Source organism: Larus michahellis, chromosome 1 (genome assembly GCF_964199755.1).
Source record: "Larus michahellis chromosome 1, bLarMic1.1, whole genome shotgun sequence".
In the NCBI taxonomy this organism is placed as follows: domain Eukaryota; kingdom Metazoa; phylum Chordata; class Aves; order Charadriiformes; family Laridae; genus Larus; species Larus michahellis.
Genome location: NC_133896.1, coordinates 65,539,443 through 65,564,672, shown reverse-complemented (window position 1 = coordinate 65,564,672; position 25,230 = coordinate 65,539,443). Strand labels below are relative to the sequence as shown.

The 25,230-nt window shown below is 41.2% G+C and overlaps 2 protein-coding genes across 2 annotated transcripts; one reads left to right on the top strand and one right to left on the bottom strand.

Annotated features, from left to right (window-relative positions):
• Positions 1 to 646: 646 nt before the first annotated feature.
• On the bottom strand, positions 647 to 7,405 carry YARS2 (tyrosyl-tRNA synthetase 2). The gene is made up of 5 exons (XM_074582975.1): positions 6,561 to 7,405; positions 5,204 to 5,371; positions 2,316 to 2,471; positions 1,834 to 2,004; positions 647 to 1,364 (listed from the first exon to the last, which is right to left on the bottom strand). Exons 1-5 carry the CDS (start codon positions 7,367 to 7,369, stop codon positions 1,205 to 1,207), a joined length of 1,464 nt encoding a protein of 487 aa, XP_074439076.1. The 5' UTR covers positions 7,370 to 7,405; the 3' UTR covers positions 647 to 1,204.
• Positions 7,406 to 11,862: 4,457 nt separating this feature from the next.
• LOC141737778 (cytidine and dCMP deaminase domain-containing protein 1-like) lies at positions 11,863 to 25,229 on the top strand. The gene is made up of 10 exons (XM_074572742.1): positions 11,863 to 12,143; positions 15,053 to 15,239; positions 15,752 to 16,168; positions 18,034 to 18,086; positions 18,789 to 18,925; positions 19,586 to 19,721; positions 22,472 to 22,513; positions 23,267 to 23,297; positions 23,997 to 24,085; positions 25,139 to 25,229. The coding sequence occupies exons 1-5, from the start codon at positions 12,087 to 12,089 to the stop codon at positions 18,861 to 18,863; spliced, it is 789 nt and encodes a 262-aa protein (XP_074428843.1). The 5' UTR covers positions 11,863 to 12,086; the 3' UTR covers positions 18,864 to 18,925; positions 19,586 to 19,721; positions 22,472 to 22,513; positions 23,267 to 23,297; positions 23,997 to 24,085; positions 25,139 to 25,229.
• The last annotated feature ends 1 nt before the right edge of the window (position 25,230 follows it).

The following is a 25,230-nucleotide window of genomic DNA, read 5'->3' as shown; positions in this document are numbered from 1 at the left end:
CAAACCAATCAATCATCTCATAACTCAGACTGAGGGTTTCAGATGTGTGTACAGTGGGGCAAGGAGGGCTTAATAATATTTTCTGAGTCAGCCAGCTACATTACTGTATTCTAAGTCAATTGAACAGTTCTAAGTAATTCAAATATGGGCTTGTATTACAAATAATCTTGGTAACCACATGTGGGTTTTGTTGTTGTTCAGGTGACCTGGCTGTTAAGTACTGTGGCACCTATATTGTGTAAGCAACCCAATCCCAAACCGCACCATGGGAAGGGAATTTAGCAAGGCAGTGTACTAAAATTAAAAAAGCTTTCACATACGTACATGCTTCAAATCTTCCAGTATAATATACTATCTTGCAACTGACGGTATGTCCTGGCACTAGTTCTGTGGGCTTTACATTCGACGAAGATTCTAGATAGCACAGAAGCATCCCGGTAATTCACAGGACTGGAGAAGAATTAGTGTCACCCACACTGTAAGTCACACAGAAGGCATAAAAGGGATTCATCAGGTTGATTTAAGCTTTGAAAGGCTCTATACTCTCTTTCATTTCAAAAACTGAATTTGCTCCGTATTGTCACATTAAGGCTGAAAAGCTTTTATGCAATGTGCCCCCACACATAACCAATAAGAAGCTTACATATTAGGGCTTAATCATTCTATTCATTTATTGTGAATCTTCTGCGGCTTCCTTCAAAGCAAACCTGTTCAGAAAAAAAACACTGATTGTAGGCTGGTTGTCCTTACCCACTTACACAGGTTTCTCTGTTAGGAAGAAGTCAAACTGGACAGCAGCATCCATCCTCTGTAAAAAGTACTGTTCTTCAGTATGCTTTTGCTCATCTTGCTGTGGATTACGCTGTAGAGTACCTGGCCACTGCTGTCCTCCTACAACACAGAAGGTTGTTAAAGGAGGCGAAGGCCATCTCCATATCTTTGGACTTTGAAATTAATCTTTTCATCTTCTTGTGCATATTCTCTTATGAATGGTGCTTTGAATAAGGCGGAGTATCTAAGTCTCTTCAGTGGTATAACTTAGCTGCCTTTATTTGAACTCTGTTGGTGTACTTTGAAAATGAAACTATGGTATTGGGTAGTTTGTGAGCTGAGTAGTTATAATGCACAGTATAGAAACATCTTCAAGTACATCTTCAAGCAGCAGAGTCAAAATGATGTGTTGCTTTAAGCAGATATTCCGTTGTCACAACTGCAGCCATTTTATAATGTAGTAATTTTTCTTTCCAACCCTAAGCAATGATACTCCGTTCTTCAGAATATGCTGTCCAAGAATAAGAACGGTCTCAGGATCAGTCACTCGAAGCCCATTTATTGAAACTCCACCATCTGTAATTTTCTGGTACCTTAAAAACAAACAAAAAAACCAACCCAACTGGTAATTGCAAGAGGAAGCTATTTATTGCTGTTAAGTATTGAAAGTTCACAGTTAAGAGTTTTTTTGGTTGGATCCATAATCAAATAAATTTTAATCTTCTTGCACTTTACTTTCAGTCCAGGTCAAGTGTGACTGAAATTAACCTTAGCCTCTACCACTCCCATTCTTTCTGAGAGGTATAAGGAAACTTGGACTGTTGCCTTAGGCTGTCCCTTCATCAGGTGTAGATTTTACAGCTAAGGTACTTGAGACTCAATTATCCTACACTTCCAAATGGAATGAAGCCACCTCCTCCCCTCTTCTTTAATGCTGGTGTGTGGACCACTAGCCTGTTTCTACTTGATTTGGCCGTCACGATCTTTTGCTTTACTTCTGAAATCATACCACTACTACCAGTTTAAGTGAGGTACTACTGAAAATGACAGGTGATAACATACCCACTAGGTCCATCCAGAATGGCATTTGCTTTGCGACACAAATCAAGAACATTCATTCCAGGTTCAAGCATCAATTCAGCTGAAGGAGCTTGTCTAAAAAGTTCCTGTAATTCTTGGTCAGACATAGCTTCCAATGCCTCCACGCTGCTGTAATAAAGGGCCTTAGTGCACCTGTGAGAACAAAGATCATTCAAAACACAATGCTGGTCTCATCTTCACAAAGTGCTGCTCGGATTCCCCTCCCCAGCTGCTTCTTACTCCACACAGTAACAGAAGTACTTAATTTTTTTCTATCGTAACCCACTGCACTGCAATTTTTAAAAATATCGTTAATGTATTTTTAAGTCTACATAATTACTGAATTTTTCCTCTTTTAACAGCTGAGCAACAACTAACTAAATTAAAATAGTCCCTGAAAAGCTATGAATAATTATCATTGAATAAATCTGAAAAAGAGAACTGGATGACAAATCAAACTTCACCTCTTAGCAGATTCTAGCCCCTTTCTACCATGAACAAGCTTGGTTACTTCTGCAGCAAGTCGTTTCTGAGGGCCCCATTTTTCAGGTTCTTTAGCATGCATTTCCATAATGTGGTCAATCTCCTCAAGAGGAAGGAAGGTAAAGAGTTTCAGGTATCTACAAGCAGGGAAAAAAATATTTCATCTGTATAGCCATGATTACCAATTTCCTGCCTTTGTCATTCAAAATTTCATTAACTGCATTAAAATGATTTAGATAATTTAAGAAATCCGTATTACGGATATTCAGTTCTTTCAAACATCTCTGCTTTTGCCCACATGCTTCAGCTTACCAGGATAACTCACATTTTATTTAATATTCTGCCTATGGTAATGTCTTCAGATGTATGATAGTGTCAAATGCTTTTATGAAGCTCGCACCGCAGTCAACAACTTGGTTTTCTCTTGAAACGCTTACAGGATTTATTGCAATTTTGTGTCAACTAACAAGGTTTTCTATTCTATCTTTAGTAGTTGCACAATACACTAATGCAAAATACCACTGCAAGTCTGTGGTGATCGTAGCACAGAAGTATGCTATGTATTGACAACTATCTTAGCAGGAAGATTATTTAGGATAATCAAGAATTTTAAGGTGCGTATCTAAGCATACTCTTTACAACCAAGTCCATTTTAATGGGCTTAGAGTAACAGGAAATGCAGTGTATTGACAAAAGGTACCTTTACTGTTACAAAGTCTGAACGCGTGAAATATTTTAAGTACCCGCATATCCTTCTCTTCAGTCTGAAAAGTGTTGTGGATGCAGAACCTAAATTTGAAATATCAGGGAATAAACCTTTGAGAGATGTAACCAAGTTATGAGACAGGTCACAATATGAAAGGGAAGTACCTGTCTGAGGTTTATGAAAACTCAGATTTGACAGTGATACTGAAGTTTAAAGAAAAGCAGATTTAAAAGAGAATATACAGCAACTTATTCAAATTAACATAATGCCTTGAATAAAGCTATTGGCTATTTATTTTCAGCCATGTCACTGGCACACCAGCACGGAGGCTAGCCATCAATGAAGGTAAACCTGTCCAATGGTATTTGTCATATTTTCGCTACCCTTTTGTGTTATCATTGTATGATTTTACTATTTTTTTTACACTGGTCAGTAAGAATATGAGTTACATGTGGTTGACTTGGATTCAGAGACAGCACAATGAATCCAAGACCACGTTTTGCTCACTGGAATTCCTCTACTCTAAGTTACAGTAATTCAGAATTTTGCCTTTGTATGTGCTACAGCTTTAAGTAGTAGTTGGATATCCTTCCAGGTTTTGGTGCATTACAGTCCCATCTACTTTACAGATCAATCCACTTGCCATTATAACTGTAAGCAGAAATGTTTGCTTCTGCATTCCAAGATGAGAAAGGTGAATAGTTAACTTCAATGAAATAGAGTCAGAATGGTGCAAATTATTCCTATCTGCAATTTTCAAAAAGATCCGCTAAAATTTCCATGCAAGGTATGTGAAAAGAACATCAAACAGCCTTAAGGTTTCACCATATTAGTACTATTGGTCGTTTATGTAACAAGCACTCCTCCCATCATCTAAACATTTTTAATTAATGCTTAATTGTGTGAGTTATTGTACACGGACAGAAACAGATGGTATGTTTGCCCAGAGGTGGTAAAAATTACATGAGACATTTTTACCACAGTTACACTACTAAACTATAGCCTAAAGTGCTGACTACTACTACCTTTGACGAGATACAAGCAACTAGTAATTTGACCAGGTATGTCAATTTTGTTCATTCTGGTTTTCTTCTCTGCCATAGATTTTACTTTCAACAATGACCTAAAACTGATCCCTGAAAACCTCTACCTTGTAAATTTATTGTATACTACCTTGTATACTGCCTGCCATGACCTTAAACTGGTATAATTTTCGCCCCTTTTTAACAACACTACTACCACAACATAACTCTCCGAGGCACGTTTTTATTTAGACCAGTGGTCTCCGAAGTGGGGTGCCAAGAGGGTATGCAAGATGATCCATTGGGAAGCAGGAAGAAAATATTAGAACTTTAGTAGTACACTTATATAATCTATATATAAATAAATATACATGTATTGGGAGTGAATGCTCACAATTTTTTTACTGATAGGGGCACGTGATCAAAAAAGTTTGGAGACCACTAATCTAGACAGTTAATACAAATATAAAGATGAACTTCTTGGCTTTTTCTTAACAAGGCGCTATTTTAATTTGCTTAGGGATATGCAGTTTTTAATGTGATGCAGTTCTAGAAGCTGAACTGTATTTATTTGTTTATACCCAGTTAAAGTAGCCTCCTGCAATCAGAATGTGGTATTTCTGGATACCTCATACTAAGTAAAAACTTGTAATAGTAATATTACTATCCATTTACTATCCAATACTATCCAGTAGTATTGGATAGTAATTACATCCATTACATACATTGGATAGTATTACATCCATTACTATCCAATAGTAATTACTATCCATTAAGCTGCAGTTGCTTATCGATGTGCAGGAGAGTTTTCATTTGATACTGCGATGTTACAGTACTGAAACTAACATACCTCCTAAGATAAAGTCACCTCACTGGCAGAACAAAGTGTGCTAAGCTTTACTTGTTTGTTCATCCACATTCTAATTTTATGATGCATATGCCAGAATACGGAGACAAGTCCCACTATCCTCTATACAAAGGAACCGGTCATGCCTGTTTATGTAATGAATGTAGTTGTAATTAACACGTACTTCTACAGGGAGTTTGTGTTGCGCATATCCAAATGAAACAGTTACAGAAAACAGTTAGGATAAGGTTTTATAAACAATGACAAAAAGCAAGATGAAGAAAAACTACTCACTTTTCAACTACATTATCTTGTTGTCTAACAAAAAACTGATACAGCTCAAATGGAGAAGTCTTATCTCTGTTTAGCCAAACTGCATTGCCAGCAGTCTTTCCCAGTTTATCTCCAGTAGTACTGGTAATAAGAGGTACAGTAATTCCAAACACATCTGTTCCTGTCATCCTGAGAAAGGGAAAAGTCGCTGCACGTTAAAAAATAATCACATCTTGGTAAAGCTGACTAAAATCCAAGCATTCCCTAAGATTCTATCTTTGATACAAAGCAGTTCAATAAGACAGGGAGATGAGGGGCAAAAGATGCCAGAACGCTGTTTTGTGAATAGTGCTTTAGGGAAAAAAACAACCTGGAACTTAAAAATGTAATTTCTTTTGTGTGTAATGAAGAAGTTTAGATACTTTAAATATGTACTTTCATGAGCAACAGCACTAGCAAATTTGTATGTCCTGTACCTTTCATCTTTTGCTGTGAGCACTAATTGAAGCTGCTCATGTGGCTGGGACACTTGTAAGGCTCTCTGTCTTGTAATAGTCAAGCATGAACTGCAGTAGAAGAACTGCCACATACTCACTGATTGGCTTGTATACTTCTGCGAATTTTCTAAGACTCACAGCAAATTTGGTGAATAAGCTAAAGCTCATTATCATCATGTCTCATTTTATTTCTAAGAAGAAATGCAACCATCTTTGTCAATATACCACAACTGCCTCCACTTTGATGGGATTACACTAGAAATGTGTTTGCCAGCACAAAGCTTGTCTTGATTTGTGCCATGTTTCAGGATATTTGGTTTTGGTTCTTGGATTCACAAATACAAGAACCCACCCTGTTTGTTAAAAATTCATTAATATTTCACGGAAAAGGCTTAAAACCATGCACAAATTGTACATATGTGCCAAGCTTATGGTCAGGACGATTAACTATTCTTCTCAAATCCCATAGTTTTCATAGAATCATAGAACTGTCTAGGTTGGAAGTGATCTTTCTAATCATCAAGTCCAACCATCAACCTAACTCTGACAAAACCATCACTAAACCATGTCCCTCAGCACCACATCTACCCGTCTTTTAAATACCTTTTGGGATGGTGATTCCACCACTTCCCTGGGCAGCCTGTTCCAGTGTTTGATAATCCTTTTGGTGTAAAATTTTTTCCCACTATGCAATCTAAACTTCCCCTGGTGCAACTTGAGGCCATTTTTGTGTAATGCCAACTTTCTGAGGTGACTTGTACTGCTTTAGGGGCTGCCAACACGAAGTTACACAGAGCCAGGACACCCAACACCCTGACCCCGAGCATCACCACCGGACCCCGCGCTGCCCGCCCTCCCGGCACGGGTTTCCCCCCCCGTACTTGCTGACGAGCTCGTAGCCGGACATGATGTTGCCCATCTGGTCGGCTCCCCCCAGCTGGACTCGGCAGCCGTGGTGGCGGTAGAGGTGGAGGAAGTCGTAGGCCTGCAGCGCCGGGTAGAGGAACTCGGCCAGGCTCATGCCCTCGGGGCTGCGCAGCCGCGCCTGGCAGCTCTGCCGGCTCAGCAGCGTCCCCATGCGGAGCCGGCCGCCCGCTCCGCCGAGGAAGTCGAGCAGCGGCTGCCGGCCCAGCCACCAGTCGTTATCCAGCAGCTCCGCCTGCCCCAGCCGCCCGCCGCCCGCTCCCCAGAACAGCTCCCGGTGGTTGCCGAAGAGCCGCTCCAGCCCGGCCCGCAGACCCCGCGCCTGCTCCCGCACCCGCTCGGCCGACGGCGCCTCCCGCGCCCGCTCCCGGCCGCTGGGGTCCCCCAGCCGCGCCGTGGCGCCTCCCACCACAGCGATAACGTTGTGGCCGGCCCGCTGGAAGTGGAGGAGCCCCATGACGGGCAGCAGGTGCCCGACGTGCAACGAGTCGGCGGTGGGGTCGAAGCCGCAGTAGGCGGTGAGGGGGGGACGGCCTGGCTCCAGCAGCCCCGGCAGCTGCTCCTCCGCGCTCTGCGCCGGGAACACCTCCTGGAAGAGGCCGCGCTCGCACTGCGCCGCCAGCAGACCGCCGGTGCCCCGGGCCCGCCGCGGCTGCTGTTGCTGGTGGTGGGCTCGCCGCCGGAGAGGGGGCGGCGGGGCCCGGAGCGGGCCGCCCAACAACCCCGCCACCCGGCCGCAACGCTGCCTCAGTGCCGGTGCCGCCATCTTGCCGCGGGGGAGGCTGGGAGCGGGGCGGGGCTCCCCGAGCCGCCGTTTAACGGGCAGAGAGCCAAAGGCTGTTGTTAAAAGGAGGTGCACACAGAAACGGGATGCGTTGGGTCCTCTTTCGTTCCCCCCGCAACCCAACCCAACCCGAAATACGGGCATTTCAGACTGCTTTCGGGCTCAAATACACACATTGGAAATGCGGCCTTCAGCTTTGAGTAGGGCGTCGGGCAGAAGGGACGCCAGATTAATGCTTCAATTAGTAACATTGCGGCGTTAGGGCTGTCGGGGTTTGGGCTGTGATGGGGCTGAGCTGGTGCGGTGCTGCCTGCGTGGGGCAGGGGCGCTGCTGGGAGCGCTCCGGCGGTTTGAGTTGTTTCTCAGCAGTCGAGGCCTTTCCTGCTCCTCTCACCGACGAGGAGTGAACAGCTCTGGAGAACACGAGAAAGATCACGCCACAAACATCGTTTTTCTTGGGCTGGCAGTTCCTTGAAGCATCAGGTGACTGGTGGAAGCCTTTCTCTCCATGCTGCCGTGACAGCAGAAGCGACTGACTTCAACTAACAATACAGCTGAGAGGAACGAGGAAGTTCACGGGCAAGTAAAAGACATCTGAAGACACTGAAAACAACTTTCTATTAAATCCCCCCAAGACAGTGTTCAAAACAGGCTCAGACTTTTAAAGTTTATAAATTCTGGAGTTTGTAAGTTCTTGTCATGGTTTTACCCCAGCCAGCAAGTAGGCTGGAGGTGCACAAAGATTTGGGAGGGGACACAGCTGGGACAGCTGACCCCAACTGACCAAAGGAGTATTCCACGCTCAGTATATAAAGTTGGAGGAAGAAGAAGAAAGGGAGGGATGTTTGGAGTGATGGCTTCCCAAGTGGCCCTTACACATGATGGAGTCCTGCTTTCCTGGAGATGGCTGAACACCCATATGCTGATGGGATGCGGTGAATGAATTCCTTGTTTTGCTTTGCTGTGTGCACAGCTTTTGCTCTGCTTGTTAAACTGTCTTTATCTCAACCTCGGAGGTTTTTTGTCACTTTTACTCTTCAAATTCTCTTCCCCACCCCAAATGGGGGGAGTGAGCAAGCAGCTGTGTGGTCCCAGTTCCTGACTGGGTTTTCTATACTCGATCATGCTGTTCACACCTTTTTCTTTTTTTTTTTTTTTTTTTTGTAGACTACTACTGACTTCCTCCTACTACTGTGCTTTAGGGAAGCACGAAAGCGTACCAAGCATATGGGTTTTCCAAAGTTTTTTGCAGTATCACAGAATGGTTCAGGTTGGAAGGGACCTTAAAGATCATCCAGTTCCAACCCCCCTGCCATGGGCAGGGACACCTCCCACTAGACCAGGCTGCTCAAAGCCCCATCCAGCCTGGCCTTGAACACTTCCAGGGATGGGGCATTGACAACTTCCCTGTGAAACCTGTTCCAGTGCTTCACCATACTTACAGTAAAGAATTTCTTCCTGATATCCAATGTAAATTTCCCCTCTTTCAGTTTGAGGCCATTATGCCGTGTCCTATCACTACACTCCCTGATAAAGAGTCCCTCCCCATCCTTCCTGTAGGCCACCTTTAGGTACTGGAAGGCAGCTATAAGGTCTCCTTGGAGCCTTCTGCAGGCTGAACAGCCCCAACTCTCTCAGCCTGTCCTTATAGCATAAGTGCTCCAGCCCTCTGATCATCTTCGTGGCCCTCTGCTGGAGCCGTTCCAACAGGTCCATGTCCTTCTTGTGGTGAGGACTCCAGAGCTGGAGTCGATGCTCCAGGTGGGGTCTCACCAGAGCAGAGTAGAGGGGCAGAATCACCTCCCTCGACCTGCTGGCCACACTTCTTTGATGTGGCCCAGGATGTGGTTGGCTTTCTGGGCTGCAAGTGTGTGTTGCCTGCTCATGTTGAGCTTCTTGTCCACCAGCACCCCCAAGTCCTTCTCCTCAGGGCTGCTCTCAAACCGTTCTCCGCCCAGCCTGTATTTGGGCCTGGGATTGCCATCAGGTGCAGGACCTTGCACTTGGCCTGGTTGAACTTCATGAGGTTCGCACAGGCCCACCTCTCAAGCCTGTCAAGGTCCCTCTGGATGGCATCCCTTCCCTCTAGTGTGTCGATCGTGCCACACAGCTTGGTGGCATCAGCAAACTTGCTGAGGATGCACTCAACCTCACTGTCCATGTCACCAACAAAGATGTTAAACAGCACTGGTCCCAGTACAGACCCCTGAGGAATGCCACTCGTCACTGGTTTCCATGTGGACATTGAGCCATTGACTGCAGCCCTTTGAGTGTGGCCATCTAGCCAGTTCCTTGTCCCCCGAGTGGTCCATCCATTAAATCCATGCTTTTCCAATTTAGAGACCAGGATGTCTTGCGGGACAGTGTCAACTGTTTTGCATAAGTCCATGTAGATGATGTCAGTTGCTCTCCCCTTATCTACCAATGCTGTGGCAACATCATAGAAGGCCACCAAATTTGTCAGGCATGATTTGCCTTTGGTGAAACCATGTCGGCTATCACCAATCACCTCCTTATTTTCCACGTGCCTTAGCAGAGTTTCCAGGAGGATCTGCTCCATGATCTTGCCAGGTACAGAGGTGAGACTGACCGGTCTGTAGTTCCCTGGGTCATCCTTTTTTCCCTTTTTGAAAATGGGGGTTACGTTTCCCCTTTTCCAATCAGCAGGAACTTCACCAGACTGCCACGACTTTTCAAATATAATGGAAAGTGGCTTGGCAACTTCATCTGCCAGCTCCCTCAGGACCTGTGGATGGATTTCATCTGGTCCCATGAACTTATGCACTTTCAGGTTCCTCAGATGGTCCCGAACCTGATCTTCTCCTACAGTGGGTGGTTCTTCTTACTAAATTGCAGTAGGCTTGTTTTGTTAAACCAAAGCAGGAAGTCAGTCAAAAAGAGTGAACAGTTCTTGAAAATGCTAGAAAAACAGCACCACAAACGTTGTTTTTCTTGGACTGCCAGTTCCTTGAAGCATCAGGTGACTGGTGCAGGCCTTTCACTCCATGCTGCCGTGACAGCAGAAGTGACTTACTTCAACTAACAATACAGCTGAGAGGAACGAGGAAGTTCATAGGCAAGTAAAAGACATCTGAAGACACTGAGTAGAGAAAATAATATTAAGAGAAATGACATCAGTTTTGTAACAAGCCCTTCCAATCTTGGGCAGTCCTGCTTTGTATATTGATTACCTAGGTAACTGTGGACAGACTATATTCCAGAGGGGAATATACATCATAAAATCGGAGGTATTTAGACTGTCCAATTTCTCGCGAGTTCACCCAGCCTGGAGTAGATGTTTTATTAGAGATTTGGACATTGCTAAATAATGATACCAGTACAAATCTATCTTTTAATTAATCACTTTAAGTTGGGCGGAGGGCATTTTTTACATGTCTGTAGCGGTTATAGGTCAATGGGTGGTTGTCAACTTCTCTAATTCATCAAACCAATCTCCTTATGGCATACAAATATTGACAGGGTGGATCCAAGATAGTGTCAAAGGTGAAACAGAGTGTACACGACTGTGACTCACAGGACAGAAGGAAAATATAAAAGCATTAGTCTTGCCACTTGAAAGCTATTATCATTGAGGGCTTCTTGATAATCGACCTGCAGGTAAGTGAAGTACAGAATCTTTCTATCACATTGGGGATAAGCATGATGGAAGAAAATCAGGTTTTGGTGGAAAATAATGAAATAAGGAAAAAAAAAGTCCATTAAGCATCAGTGAGCTAATCCTAAAATGATGAGGTATCTGTCAATGGGAAATAATTAATGCTTGTGCTAATGGTGTTTTAAAAGAAAAGGTACCGTGAAGTACTTTGTCATTGAACTGGTAGTTGCATACTTAACAGGGATGATACAAATTGTTTTTGTTTTTCTGAAAATTTATTGTGCTGGCAAAAAGAAAGGGGATTGACAATACAAGATACCAGATTTTCCTTTACGTTTTGTTTGCATTTATGTGGGAAGAGGGATGTTTATTATTTTTAAAACATGAATAAACATCAGCAAGTTACATGTTCATATATATATATATACACACGTACATGTATATTGTTTTTACTACAGTGCTTTGCTTCAAAAGTGAGTTGAAGGAAGACTTTTCATTGGAAGAGGAGACCTTCTGGAGCTGAGGACATGGAGGATGGTTTATATCTCTTTGCTCTGATTAATTATCTCAATACAGTCAACTGAAACAGGCACATCTCTTTAGCTTCAGGAAATAATACAAAACCAAGACTTTACAACTGAAATTTGCCTACTTCTTTGTAAATAGAATGAGCAGCAGGAGTTTAACCACAGCCCGGAGCTTTTCTTTGAGTATTAGTTTCTGTAGGGTTTGTTAGATTTGTTATTTGCATGATGATATTGCTTTATGGCTGTTAACCAGCTCAGTGTTGCTTAGTAATAAATGGTGTGCTCCTTAGGCAACACTAGCACAAACTTCTCTCTGTCTCACTTGGGTTTTCTGACAGTTAATCTGTATGTGCAGTATATTAAAAAAAAATAATATATATTTCTATATTTACCCAAATACTCTGCCTTCATTACCCATATTACCAAAAGTACAGCAATCAACAGTGTCTTTTCTGTAGCATGAACCTATTTGAAATTGTCTGCTAATTATGACCTCTTTATTTGGACCTGTTCAGAAAGTCATCCATGCATACGCTTGGAGAAGAAAGATTTGTATATGTTTCTAGCTCGTCATTTGGAGGAGTCTCCAGAGTGTCATGCCCCATCTGACCAGGTATACAACAAGTTATCGCTAGGAGATGTTTTGCGGCTTATGTTACTGAGAATTATCCGTTAAAATATCTAATGATATCCATCAAACAAAACATTTATAAACCTCTATTGTACGATTGCGTGCTTTTGTGGGGTAGTGAATCTGATGAGTTAGTCATGCTGAGTCCATTCTAGTCTTGTGTTCTAAAAGTTACTGGTAATAATTGATGCTGTTAAATTTTTCACTGTCATCTGATAAAGTCACATAAAGATACTGGATTTCTAAGTATGGTTTAATGCCAATTTTTTAATTTCCCATCACTATGTCATATCGCTGAGGCATGCCAACATGCCCTATTTCTTAATGAACCCTGTAATGGAAGGGGAGGAGATTGCCCTGGAAAAGTTGCGCTGTCTTGTGTTTGCTTTCCCTACTTGAATGTTGGAGATAAAATGATGTTCACTTGTCTACGTGTAGGGATATTGTGAAGGTTGTTTTGTTTTTACCTGTGATTTACAATAGTGGATCATTTTGTAAGACAGTTGTGGCCTCTGTCCTGGTTTGAGCAACACAGGCTTAATTTCTCTTTCAGTAATTTTACTTTTGGGTAAGGTCTCTTCTAATGCTAGGGAAAACTGCCTTTTTTTTGAAGACTCTAGCATCTGAATTTGTGAAAATATTTCCTTTATAGCTAGCTGTGGTATGCAGGTTTCAAGGTCTCAGTGTTTTCGAGCTCACAAGGTGCAGGGACAAGGAGGAGTGAAACCTGGGCACTTGACCCAAGCTGGCCAACAGGATTATTTCATACCATGAATGTCACGTTCAATATAAATTAGAAATTTTGCGGAGGAGTTTTCCTCTTTTATGATGGCTGCGAACGTCTTGCCCTGATGCCAGACTCCTGAGCCCTTCCTTTCCTCCCGAAGCCATAGCGCTCTCAGTGTCCAACATTTTCTGTCCACTGCTGGGACTGCACAGCTTCTTACAGAAGCCAAGCTTCAGTCTTTCTTCTAGATTTTTTTGTTTTTTTTTTTAAACCTCCAAAGTTCCTTCCCTAGATTCTCCAGTGTGCTTGCATTTTTCTTAGAGTAGGATGAAAACCTGATGTGACACTCTTTCAGATTGAGTAACTACAGCTGTGCAATTCCTGTAAACATCTGTTATATGTGGAGGCTGATAGTAACGTTGTGTTGTTGGTCTGTTGAATTGTAGTTTGCAATAATCTCCTGACTCTTGTGGCTAGCAGATATTTGTATATTATATTTGCTTGTTCAGTTTCTGTTTCTAAAGCAGGATCTTGCTTTGCTTGGTTTTTGGTTTCATCTTGTTTTGTGCAGCTTTTTCTGTATTCTTGTTTTCTCTCCTTTCCTGTTGTGTAATATAACCATGCCTCCTTCAATTTTCTTCCTATGATTTTATATATACCCTTTTATTTTTGCCTTTTATATCCCTTGCTAGTGAGAAGCGTCTGTATTTTTCAAGTAATTTAGTCTTTCTAGTTGTATCTGTACATCCTATACTATTCCTTTGTGCGCATTCTTCACATTTCTTTTACTTCGTTTCATTTTTTCTGATTCTGGTTTTGATTTTCAGACTAATAAAGATCTGTTGATACAACCAAAGAGTTACTGGCTTTTCCTTAACATTAGGATATTTCACTCATGTTTCTCTTCTACTAAGTCAGACTCTTATGGTCCTTGGATTATTTTTCCAAGACAATTCCTAACAGTTCCTTAAATTTGCTGATCTATGCCTTTCTGAAATCGTTATAATCATTCTGTTCTTATAACATCCTTTCCTATGTATCACATCATCACAATTTTTATTAGAATTAGTTTCCATTTTCAAACTTATGGCCATTTCTTCTGTGTTAGGGTCAAATGTAAAATATCTGTTTTCTCATTTGTTGCTGTAATGAAAATTGTCTACGGCATGTTTCCAGAGCTGCAGGTTTATCCTGAATGTATTACTTTTCTAGCTGCTATTTCCAATATTTTGTCTACCATTATCAACAGCATCAGATGATGGTTGTTTAAAGGAGTGGCAGGCAGAGTGCACCTGCATTCAGTGAGACATTCCCTGTAGGAATTACTAAACTTCGGAACAATTGAATCTGTAGATGATCACCTAGAACAGATTATTCCAACAGCTTCTGTGACAGATAAGACAAAAACAGTTATCTAAGTAAGAACTGAATTATCTGATCTAATTTTGAAGTTGGCCCTGCTTTGGGCAGGGAGGTGCATTAGGTGACCTCCAGATTTCCATTTAAAATCTAGTTACTCTGTGATTCTGATTTGTTACCGTGTAGTTCATCTACTGGCCTTGTAGGGGAGCTGTATCCAGCGACAGTATAATTTACTTTTTGCGCTGTTGTAGCCACAGTGGGCATTAGAGTACCTGTCATTACGTGAATGTAGAATACCTGGCATTGTGTGAGTGTACAGATGATTTAAAGAACCTGGACACTCATTATTAACTTTAATACCATTGTCTTCTTTTTTTTTTTTCCCCTAACGCAGCTAATATAGTATTTAAAAAGAACTCAGCTGTATATACATATGCGTGTGTATATACAGTATATATATCTATTCGTGGAAAAATTTGGCTAAAAGAAACAAATATTTCTGAGAGTGTTTTAGAAATCTATAGTTTAATCTTTCTGATTGATTCCAATTTTGGTTTCATGTGTCTCTTAATTGGCGCAAAACTGGATTTGTTGAGAACTAATGCACAGAAAAAACATTAATTAATACTAAATTTACATTAACTTTTCATAAAGAGAATTTGTGATCTAAAGATTGTAGGACTAAAGAGTAGTTAATACAGTGTGGCAAAACCTATAGTGTATGTTTAATTTGTATAAAGTGTGCATGCTTGTAAAGTCAAATCTGCTGTGAAAAATAAGCTTGCTTTTTTTTCCTCTTCAGTTCAATAAGACTGGGATTGTAATATGTGAATCAGGCAAAGTACACAAAATAGTAGCTATGAGTTTCTCCAAACCTGGGTTGCATGCTGTACAACAAATCATTCGGTGTCTTCCCTCTTCTTTGCGTGACTGCACTGTGTATTTGTCCAGGAAACCATGCACAACTTGTACCACATTCCTCATTCAAGGTATATAATACAGTTTTAATCAGCCTCATTCAAGGTATATAATACGTTTTTAATCAATCTGTGTTAACTGCAGTTCTACCTGAATAACTGCATAAATTACCCCGTGTCTAGAAAAATGTGTTACGTGGCTCGGTCCAATAAATCCCTCCTTAGTCAAGTAATCCCTTTTTGTGCAGGTAGTCTCTTAGAAATAAGTGTGACTGCTTGCTTAGGAAAGGATTGGCAAACTGTGGGAGGTCAATTATGAAAGTGAAGTACCAGTTGTTGCTGTAGTTCTATATTCAATATTCAATGTAGTTCTATATTCAATTCAGATCCCATTGCAATGGGGTAACTATATAGGTAACTATATAGTGTAACTGTGGGTAACTATATAGGCTTTGGACACTAGTGTGTACACAGAATTGCAATGCAATAGAAAATTGGCCCACTGTTTCAAACAAAAACCACGTGAATTGAATGTCCCACCCAACTGCATGACACTTTAAGTGACTTTCAGTGTTTGTCTCTAGGTTCAGTTTCTTCAATCTATTACTGGCCAATGGCTCCTGAAAAAACGGGGGATGATTCGGTGATTAAGGAAGATATTGAACAAGCTGACCGTCTGTTGCTTAGAAGTCATATAAGTGGCAGTGTGCTCTTACCCATGACAAGCTTTGAAACCGTGAAAAAGATTGCAAAAAAAATACGATGCCAAGGACAGCTGAACAGCAGTTTTAAGTTGTTCGATGATCAAACTGAAGACTTCAAAAAATATTGTTCGTCGTTTAACATAGATAGCTGCAAAGATCTGTGTGTCAAACGGATGGAAAATGCTTTTCATTGCTATAAGTTTTTACTGGAGTGTTTCCAACTTGAGAAAAAAGAACAGGAGGAAACTGTTCATCAACATGCATTGCAGCTTTGTTATTTTTTAGCGGCAAGATCTGGTAAGTTATGATGAGAGTATATAAAGAATAGTAGCTAAATATAAGGAGTGGATTACTGTTTATTTATTTTTTCTAATTGCTGTTGATTCATTGAGCTAGTGCAAAGAGTAAATATTTCACAACGTATGTGGGTATCAGAGAAATTGGGACACTTTCCTAACAACTACTAAAATATTTTTCATTAATGTATTTGTTACGCTAATGTTTAATGTTATTTTTTATAATGTTGCAAGGAAGGAGGAAACATATTACAGAAACATAGAAAATAGCATTTTATCACTTAATCCATTTTGGAGGGGGAAAACAATATTATAAATACATATATACATTTAAATATACTTAGTATAATGTTAATGTACCTAGTTCAACTTGTAATGAATTCCATCAATGGTAGAAATGTTAGAATCATACAATCATTTAGGTTGGAAAAGACCTTTAAGATCATTGCGCCCAACTGTTAACATAACACTGCCAAGTCCACCACTAAACCATGTCCCTCAGCACCACGTCTACATGTCTTTTAAATACCTCCAGAGATGGTGACGCAGACACTTCCCTGGGCAGCCTGTTCCAATGCTTGACAACCCTTTTGGTGAAGAAATTTTTCCTAATATCCAAACTAAACTTCCCCAGGCGTAACTTGAGGCCATTTCCTCTTGTCCTCTCACTTCTTCCTTGAGAGAAGAGACTGACCCCCACCTCTCTACAACCTCCTTTCAGGTAGTTGTAGAGAGCGATAAGGTCTCCCCTCAGACTCCTTTTCTCTGGGCTGAACAACCCCAGTTCCTGCGGCCACTCCTCATAAGACTTGTGCTCCAGACCCTTCACCAGCTTTGTTGCCCTTCTCTGGACACGCTCCAGCACCTCAATGTCTTTCTTGCAGTGAGGGGCCCAAAACTGGACACCGTATTCGAGGTGTGGCCTCACCAGTGCCGAGTACAGGAGGATGGTCACTTCCCTAGTTCTGCTGGCCACTACAAGCCAGGATGCTATTGGCCTTCTTGGGCACCTAGGCATGCTGCTGGCTAATATTCAGCCGGCTGTCGACCAACAGCCCCACCGGGCAGGTTTCCAGCCGCTCTTCCCCAAGCCTGTAGCCCTGCATGGGGTTGTCCTGACCCAAGTGCAGGAAATGGCACTTGGCCTCGTTCAACCTCATACCATTGGCCTCAGCCCATCAATCCCGCCTGTCCAGATCCCTCTGTAAGAGCCATCCTACCCTCAAGCAGGTCAACACTCCTGCCCAACTTGGTGTCATTTGCAAACTTACTGAGGGTGCACTCAATCCCCTCATCCAGATTGTTGATAAAGACGTTAAAGAGAACCGTCCCCAGTACTGAGCCCTGGGGAACACCACTCATGACCGGCCGCCAGCTGGATTTAACTCCATTCACCACTACTCTTTGGGCCCAGCCATCCAGACAGTTTTTCACCAAGCAAAGGGTACGTCCATCCAGGCCATGAGCAGCCAGTTTCTCCAGGAGAATGCTGTGGGAAACGGTGTAGGAGGCTTTGCTAAAGTCTAGGTAGACTGTTACTGGGATTTTGTATCAAGTTAATACTCTGCAATTACTAATCAAATGTACTAAGTGTGCCTTGGATCAGGTTTTTAAGTTATGTTCTTCTGAAATCTGACATTTTTTGTACTTGATAGTGGTTATGCCCTCATTGTGTTACTGTGTATGGGTATCTGTCTAGAATTGGATAATGTATATGCATGGGGGGATTCTTTCAACATAAAAACAGTCACTTATGCCTCCCATTCCTGTGTCATTAAAGCACTACATGTTAATCTGTAAAATATGTTTTTAAGTATAAAAAAGTATGGGTTTAAGTGACATGAAAATCTTTCTCTCTTCTAAAAGATGATCCAGACCGAGGTGTGGGGTGTACACTCTACAGTCAGGATGGATATTTTGTAAGTAGATTGAATTAGCCAACACTTGTAAAATTTCTATTCAGTGCTCCAAAGGGTTTATTTGACCTAATGTAGACATTTGCAGTATAAATGACTACACCTGAGCTATTGGCCCTGGCTCCCCTTTATAGTTAGTGGAAATCTAGAGTGTCATTCATCCCAGTCCAGAATCTGGAATAGGCCAGGTAGACCTGGTTTTCTCCCTTGAATGTCAAGGGAGTCTAGGGTGAACAGGTATAGACATGTAAACAAGTTAAGGGAAATTAATTTCCCTCATGAACACATACTCTCATAATAAATATGCCAATAGCAATGGTACTATTTTATCATTTAACTTTAAAAAAAATATCCCTGCGGCCCACTACAAAGGAGGATCCTAAGTTTCTTGCAAAAGTAGAGAGACAAGGTGATGGTGATAAAATTGATGGAGAACAGTGACCACTGGATACAAAAGCAAAACTAGCTCTTGATTGTGTTAAAGCGATAATGTGATGGTATGGTAAGATATTCATGGCAAACTGTTAAAGCTGATTAAAAATCTGATATGAATAGCTATAAAAACTCAGAAGTTGTACGTATCTAGAAATAGGTAAACAGCGTATATTTAGATTTTGAAGCTGTATTAGAATATGGTTAAAATGTCGCTGATATTTGGAAGAGTCTTAGATTTTGATTATTATATTTCATTTATTTTTTTGGCAGTTTGGGGCAGGTTATAATGGATACCCTATTGGCATATTATATGCAAACTTGCCCTCTATTGGGAGAAGAAACTGAAGGAATGGACTTGCGAAAAGGGGAGTTGTTCTTCATGCTGAAACAAACGTTCTCCTATACAGGTTATTGTTACAAATCTACTAATGGAGTGACTTCTCAGACATTCTTTATGACAATAGATATGAATAGTGTGCAGTGTGAATAAGTCACTGACTAACCATGGATTTTCTCTTTGACCTTTCCGTCTGTTCTTCACCTGTTAATCCACTTTCAAAGACTTAATGTTTTACAACTCTGAGCTTACAATCAACATGTTAATGTGTGCGTTTCCTCTCCTTCACCCCCAGAAAGGTGTGGTACCACCTTGTATTCCTACTCTGCCAAAATAATCACCCAGTCTTGTTGTGACGAAGCTCTAAACAGTTTTTGAAAGACATAGTCTGCAGCAGCCTGGCAGTTTTTTTTGGTGGTCCTTAGGCTAGCAAGAATAGTGTCAAGTCAGCCAGATCCCTTAAGACTCTAGCTGTGAATAGCTGGAGAATTGTTAGTCTGTAAAACCATATGGCCCATAAAGGTAGCACAGAAGTAAAGGAAGCAAAATGATCAGGTATTTGAAGGGAAAATCAACATCAAATAGATGATTCATCAATCGTCATGCATCAATCTCCTCCTTCGAGGAGGAGGAGATAGAGCGTAATCTAATTAGAAAGAAATGGAAACATTATGTGTAGTTTTAGCTTTGGAGAAAATGAATTAATTGTGCAAATACATATGTTTTTCAGATCAAAGTCAAAAATAGAAGAGAGCGATGTTCTTTACTGCACTAAACCTCCCTGTCATGACTGTCAGAACCTTTTGAAGGATGTGAAAATCAAGACAATTCATTGTGTAAAAGAATCGTCCAAACAAAGTGAAGAAGTATGCTTATGTATATGCTTATATGCTTAAGTATTATTTATTTATTGTCATAATGTAATTATATGTTTGGGGGCAGGGAGTCCAGTTTGTTTATAGTTAACTTACAGACAAACACATCCATTCTTACCCTTCTATATAGGAGAGGAACTGTAGCAAATAATCACCTACAAGATGCTCCATTCTTTTTACTTGTATACAACTGGAATTTTACGGCTTGCTTCCTGCCTTGGAAATCTTTACATTCAGATACTTCTACTGTCAGGAAAGGAACAAGTTACATCTGGCACGGGGAAAGTCCAGCCTCCTATTTAGCGATATCTATATGGCAGAGCTCTGGGGTGCTCCCTGATTTTGCATCTGAATGCTTATTTTGACTGTGCCTGAACTTTCATGATAGTAAGACCTGGATATGTGTCTTGATTGCTATATGGAGGAAACCTGGGCATAGATGCTGAGGGGAGCTGTGGCATGCTTCATTACAACCTCCAATATAAGGGAGTATCTCTGTCCTGCATTGCACACACTTTACTTTTAATCCCTGAGGGTACATGCAACAGTCTTCTTTCTAAGTCTCACATTCTCATATTTGAAGTGTCTGATGAGTTTGGCTTCACTGTTTACACATCTGTGTCAAACAAGGTATTTTTGGCTCCATCACAAGATGTAGCCCTCCCTTTAGTGGAAAGAACGGGTATTTTCAGAGTTTGAAAAGGAGTATTATTCCTTTCAGGGAAGTCCCTTAATTACTTAATGGGATTTACTTGGGTGTAATTTAAATCAAATGATTTATGTATGGCTTTGGAAAAATCTTTCTGAAGGAAAAGGGCTCAGTCTTGGTTCAGGCTCAAGTATCTGGTTAATGTCCATGTTCTAGATTAAATTCGACTCCTATAAAGACAAACATGGCCAAGGTATTCAAAGTCGTCTTTGCCTTGGTTTTTACTGCCAAGATTTGCTCTCAGGAATCCCACGTCCCTTAGACCAGTGGGAAGACGTGGAGCAATGAAGACTTACCCCCAGTAGAGCAGAATCTGGTTATGGAATATTTAAAGGAGTTAGATGTACACAAGACCATGGGACCTGTCAGGAAGGTGACTAGGACTAGTTAGCGTGGATTTATGAAGGGGAAAACATGCCTTGCAACGAGCGAGGGAAACAAGCAGTCGACTCAATATGAGTGCTAAAGCAAGCTTCAGCTTTATTAGAGCATCATCAGACTTTTATACTCTTATACTTAGATATGCCTATTTGTCTTACAATTATTGTCTGTGCACTAAAGATTACATTATTCATACTCCTCCTACATGCGGTTTCTTGGGTCCAGGTTTGTTCCTGTTCTCTCACAGTCTACTTTCTCAAAGTTGTTTATCTGAGTTAAGCAAAGTCAGCACGACCTTCAGCATCTTCCTTATCAGCGTAACTCGGAATTTCCCATGCAGGCAGGCATAGCTTACTTCTGACAATCCTGCATGGCGCCGTGCCAGTTCTCATATAGCCATTCCTCAACAATGCCTGACTAACTTGACATCCTTTTATGATGAGATGACCAGCTTGTTTGATGAGTAGAGCGCAGTGGATGTTCTTCATCTTGACTTTAACAAGACTTGCAACACTATCTCCCACAGCATCCTCATAGACAAACTGATGAAGTGTAGACTAGATAAGTGGACGGTGAGGTGGATTGACAACTACTGGAACTGCCAAACTCATAGAGTTGTGATCAGCAGCACAAAGTTCAGCTGGAGGCCAGTCCCTAGTGGTATACCCCTGAGGTGCATAGTGGGACCAAAACTGTTTAATGTTGTCATTAATGTCCTGGATGATGAGTCAGAGTGCCCCCTCAGAAAGTAGGTAGATGATCCAAAACTGAGAGGAGTGGTTGGTTCACCAGATGCTTGATTCAGAGGGACCTTGACAGTTGGAGAAATGGCAAAGCAGGAATTTAATGAAGTTCAACAAAGGGAAGTGTAAAGCCTGTGCACCTGGGCAGGAATAACCCCATGCCCTATTACCAGCTGGGGCTGACCAACTGGAAAGCAGCTTTGCAGAAAAGGAACTGGAGGCTCTGGTGGGTAAGTTTTCTAGGATGCAGCAATGTGCCCTTGGGGCAAAGGCCAACTGCTTCCTGGGCTGTGTTAGGCAGGGCATTGCCAGCAGCTTGAGAGAGGTGATCCTTCTGCTCAGCACTGGTGAGGCCATGGTTGGAACATTATGTCCAGTTCTGGTCTCACCAGTACAAAAGAGAGAAGGACATATGAGAGCAAGTCCTGCTAAAGGCCATGAAGATGATTAAGCGATGGGAGCATTTCTTATATGAGGAGAGGCTGAAAGAGCTGGGACTGATCAGCTTGGAGAACAGAAAGCTCAGGTGGGATCTTATCCATGTGTATAAATACCTGATGGGAGGGTGTAAAGAACACACTACTAGACTCTTCTCAGTGGTGCCCAGTGATGGGACAAGAGGCAATGGGCACAATTTGAAATACAGGAAATTCCACTAAAACATAACAAAAAGCCTTTTTGCTGTGAGGGTGACAAGACTGGAACACATTGCCCAGAGAGGTTGTGGAGCCCCATCCTTGGAGACACTAAAAATCTGAGCGGACACAGCCTCAAGAGATCTGCTTTAGTTCACTCTGCCTGAGCAGGGGGGCTGGAGTAGAGACCTCCAGGGGTGGCTCCCAGCCTCAGTGATTCTGCGAGTGCCTGATTTATTTGTTTGCTTTTAAGTTTCTTTTTTTTTCTTTCAGAATAATCTAGATGATTTAAAGAAAAACTTTGACTATCATGAGGTAAGTTTGCATATTGAAGACTAGAGTCAGGATTGTATTAGTAAAAAGTATTTTTGAACATTTATTTAATAAAAGTATAGAATATGTTGTTTTGATATATGTCATCCTTCCGGTTTGCCTTGTTTATTTAGGATTTTTTTCCTGTTGTTTTTAAGAAGTAAGTTTTCATCATTTCATGGTGGAAAGTTCATTAAAATACATTGAGTGTTTGTGAACCATTTGATGATATGTAAATATGTATTTATCTGAATATACACATCAGAGCTTTTCAGTCGTAATTTTGAACTCCATCAGTAGTTTTAGGAGCCAGTCATTCCCAGATGTCATAAAAAATAATTCAGCAAGTAGAAGGCATGTCAGAAGTGGAAGCAGAAGATGTAGAAAAGCATTGCTTCACTTTTCGAGATCCATCAGATGTATCTGATGGAGGTAAAGCCGTCTGAGTTGGGAAAAGAGGGAACTGGGACACACAAGACTACTGATGATCTAGATAAATACTTAGAGGAGAGTAGGCTATGTAATTGACTTTTGTCTTCCTCTATAGAACAAGAGCTTTAGAACTTAAATAGATAAGAATGACTTTAAAGACCCATGTTTGGTCAGTGGTCCGAGAAATCCTCATGGTAGATTGATTAGTAGCTGTTAGATATAATGGCAGATTTGAACAGATAGATTGTGGAAAATGCTAAATAAATGTTCACTTATGCTTTAAATAAATTTATTGAGATTTTGGTTGATTGTTTCTTTTTCCAGTGGAAACAGTGCAGCACTCAACATACAGCAGGTATGGTTAAGATTAATTCCCTTGTCCTTTGGTACTGTTCTGTTTGGTTTCTTTTGGTATTACTTGGTGTTTAAACTTAGAAGCACAGTATGTTACTAAGTATTTTTCTTTAAAGCCCTTTTTACAGCATGTAATAAATACAACAAACTCTGTTTATAAATTGCATCTAATTACTATAAGTTTAATTGAGTCCCCTAAATTAGTTCTGCTCATTCCAACCTTCCTTTGGAGTTATACATTATCTGTACCCTGTAGATTCCACTTCTGCCATAATACTTCTGAATATGCAGAAGACAGAATTATACAGAAATGTTGCCTTTGAGGTTTTTAAGTGGGCAGACCCTGTAACTGGTTACAGTTGAAAAGACAGAGGAATAATATAGCAAGTTTCTCGGGTTAATGGTTTCTGCTCTCTCTCTTTGTCATTAATTTTTCATTTTGCCCAAGTGACTAATCATCATCCTTCATGACAGTTTTCTTATTTCAAGCCTTATCTGTTAATTTCTTCTAGCCTTAAATGCATATATCCAAATCCTTGGAAGTACTGGGCTTGAGTCTTCTCCCCATGTCACTGGCTTTATGCTGTCGTGAGTTACACCAGTTAGGGAATCAAGTCTCCTATCACAGGATAATGTCATTAATACTGAAATTTTCTTAAATAATTTTTGAGTAACTTTTCTTTCCATCATTTCTTTCTAGGTGCTCCTATTCCTTACCTGAAGAAAGAGGACTTGTGCATCTTCTTAGCACTACATATGGAAAATTCCCCAAGTGAATCACAGAACCACGTGAGTTAAATCAACTCAAGCATATTCATTGTTATCAAGGTTAAAAAAGCCATAGTGTCCAATAGGATCTTGATTTATAAATTACAGAATTGTTATTATGGGTAAAATGATCTTAATTTGGGGAATTTTTACTTAATTCAATTTATTGCCATTAGATACAAACTTCTGTTTGCTGCGTTGTATATAGAGGGAAAAAAAAGCGAACATAAGGAGTTAAACATCCTCCATCCATTTCTTCCAGTTCAACTTAAGCCAAATACCTACCCACCCACCTTCCTAGTCTCAGCCTCCCTTGTTTTCACTGTAGGTTACTCTCAGTCAGTCCCAATTCCTTCAGTGAGGTGATGGGCAGTGCAGGAGGCTGGGGCTGTGTGTGTGATGGTTTGTCTGCAGCTCCTCTGTGCTTTTTCCCACTTTTCCTCTGCTCTTCCATGCTTCCTACTGGCCCTGTCCTGGCATGAGTTGTCTGCTGGCTGTGGTCCCTTGGGAGTGTCCCTGCCCCAGTGAGGGTCACTTGTGGACCACAGTCCTGCAGTTAGGATTTTAATCTATTGTATGCTTAGATTCTAATTTGATAAATCAAAGCTGTTTGCGTGTTTGAAGCTACATAGATGTTTGGTGGTTCCTACTGTGAATATCCTCAGAATAGTGTTGTAATTTGTTTGAAACTACACTTGTCACTCCTTTCTCCTGTTTTGGTAGTCTGCGAGACCAGCTATTGAGATATTAATCTCCCTACTTTTTCCATCATTTTACAGATTTACAGGCTTTCCAAAGGTACCCCTTTCAGGACTCCAGCCAAAGTGTTTGTGCTTTTAATCTAGAATACGGCAATTGAGTTATGTGCTATAGACACAGCAGAACTGACTGAAAATCCACAGGAATCAGCAAGTTTCTAGACTTCTTGATCCCTACCCTTTTGCAACAAATGCCATTCTTTTTCTGGGGGATCCTTTGGTTGCTATTACTTTACATAATCTGGATGGACTCTCATTCACTGAATGGTTATACATTCATTTGTATTTGTGTACATTTATTTGTGTATGCATGCAGGGTTGCAAAACCGGAATTGTCATCTGTGAAGCGAGCAAGCCAAAAAGGATTATTGCCCTGGGCTGCTCAACGAAGGAACTTCATGCTGTGCC

Excerpts from the sequence above, each read along its gene's own strand:
- YARS2 (XM_074582975.1), bottom strand. The coding sequence starts at position 7,369 with ATGGCGGCACCGGCACTGAGGCAGCGTTGCGGCCGGGTGGCGGGGTTG. Across the intron at positions 5,372-6,560 it reads GGCTACGAGCTCGTCAGCAA|GATGACAGGAACAGATGTGT; the intron begins GTACGGGGGGGG and ends TCCCTTTCTCAG. Across the intron at positions 2,005-2,315 it reads GGGCTAGAATCTGCTAAGAG|GTGCACTAAGGCCCTTTATT; the intron begins GTGAAGTTTGAT and ends TTGTTCTCACAG.
- LOC141737778 (XM_074572742.1), top strand. The coding sequence starts at position 12,087 with ATGTTTCTAGCTCGTCATTTGGAGGAGTCTCCAGAGTGTCATGCCCCA. Across the intron at positions 12,144-15,052 it reads GTCATGCCCCATCTGACCAG|TTCAATAAGACTGGGATTGT; the intron begins GTATACAACAAG and ends TTTCCTCTTCAG. Across the intron at positions 15,240-15,751 it reads TACCACATTCCTCATTCAAG|GTTCAGTTTCTTCAATCTAT; the intron begins GTATATAATACA and ends GTTTGTCTCTAG.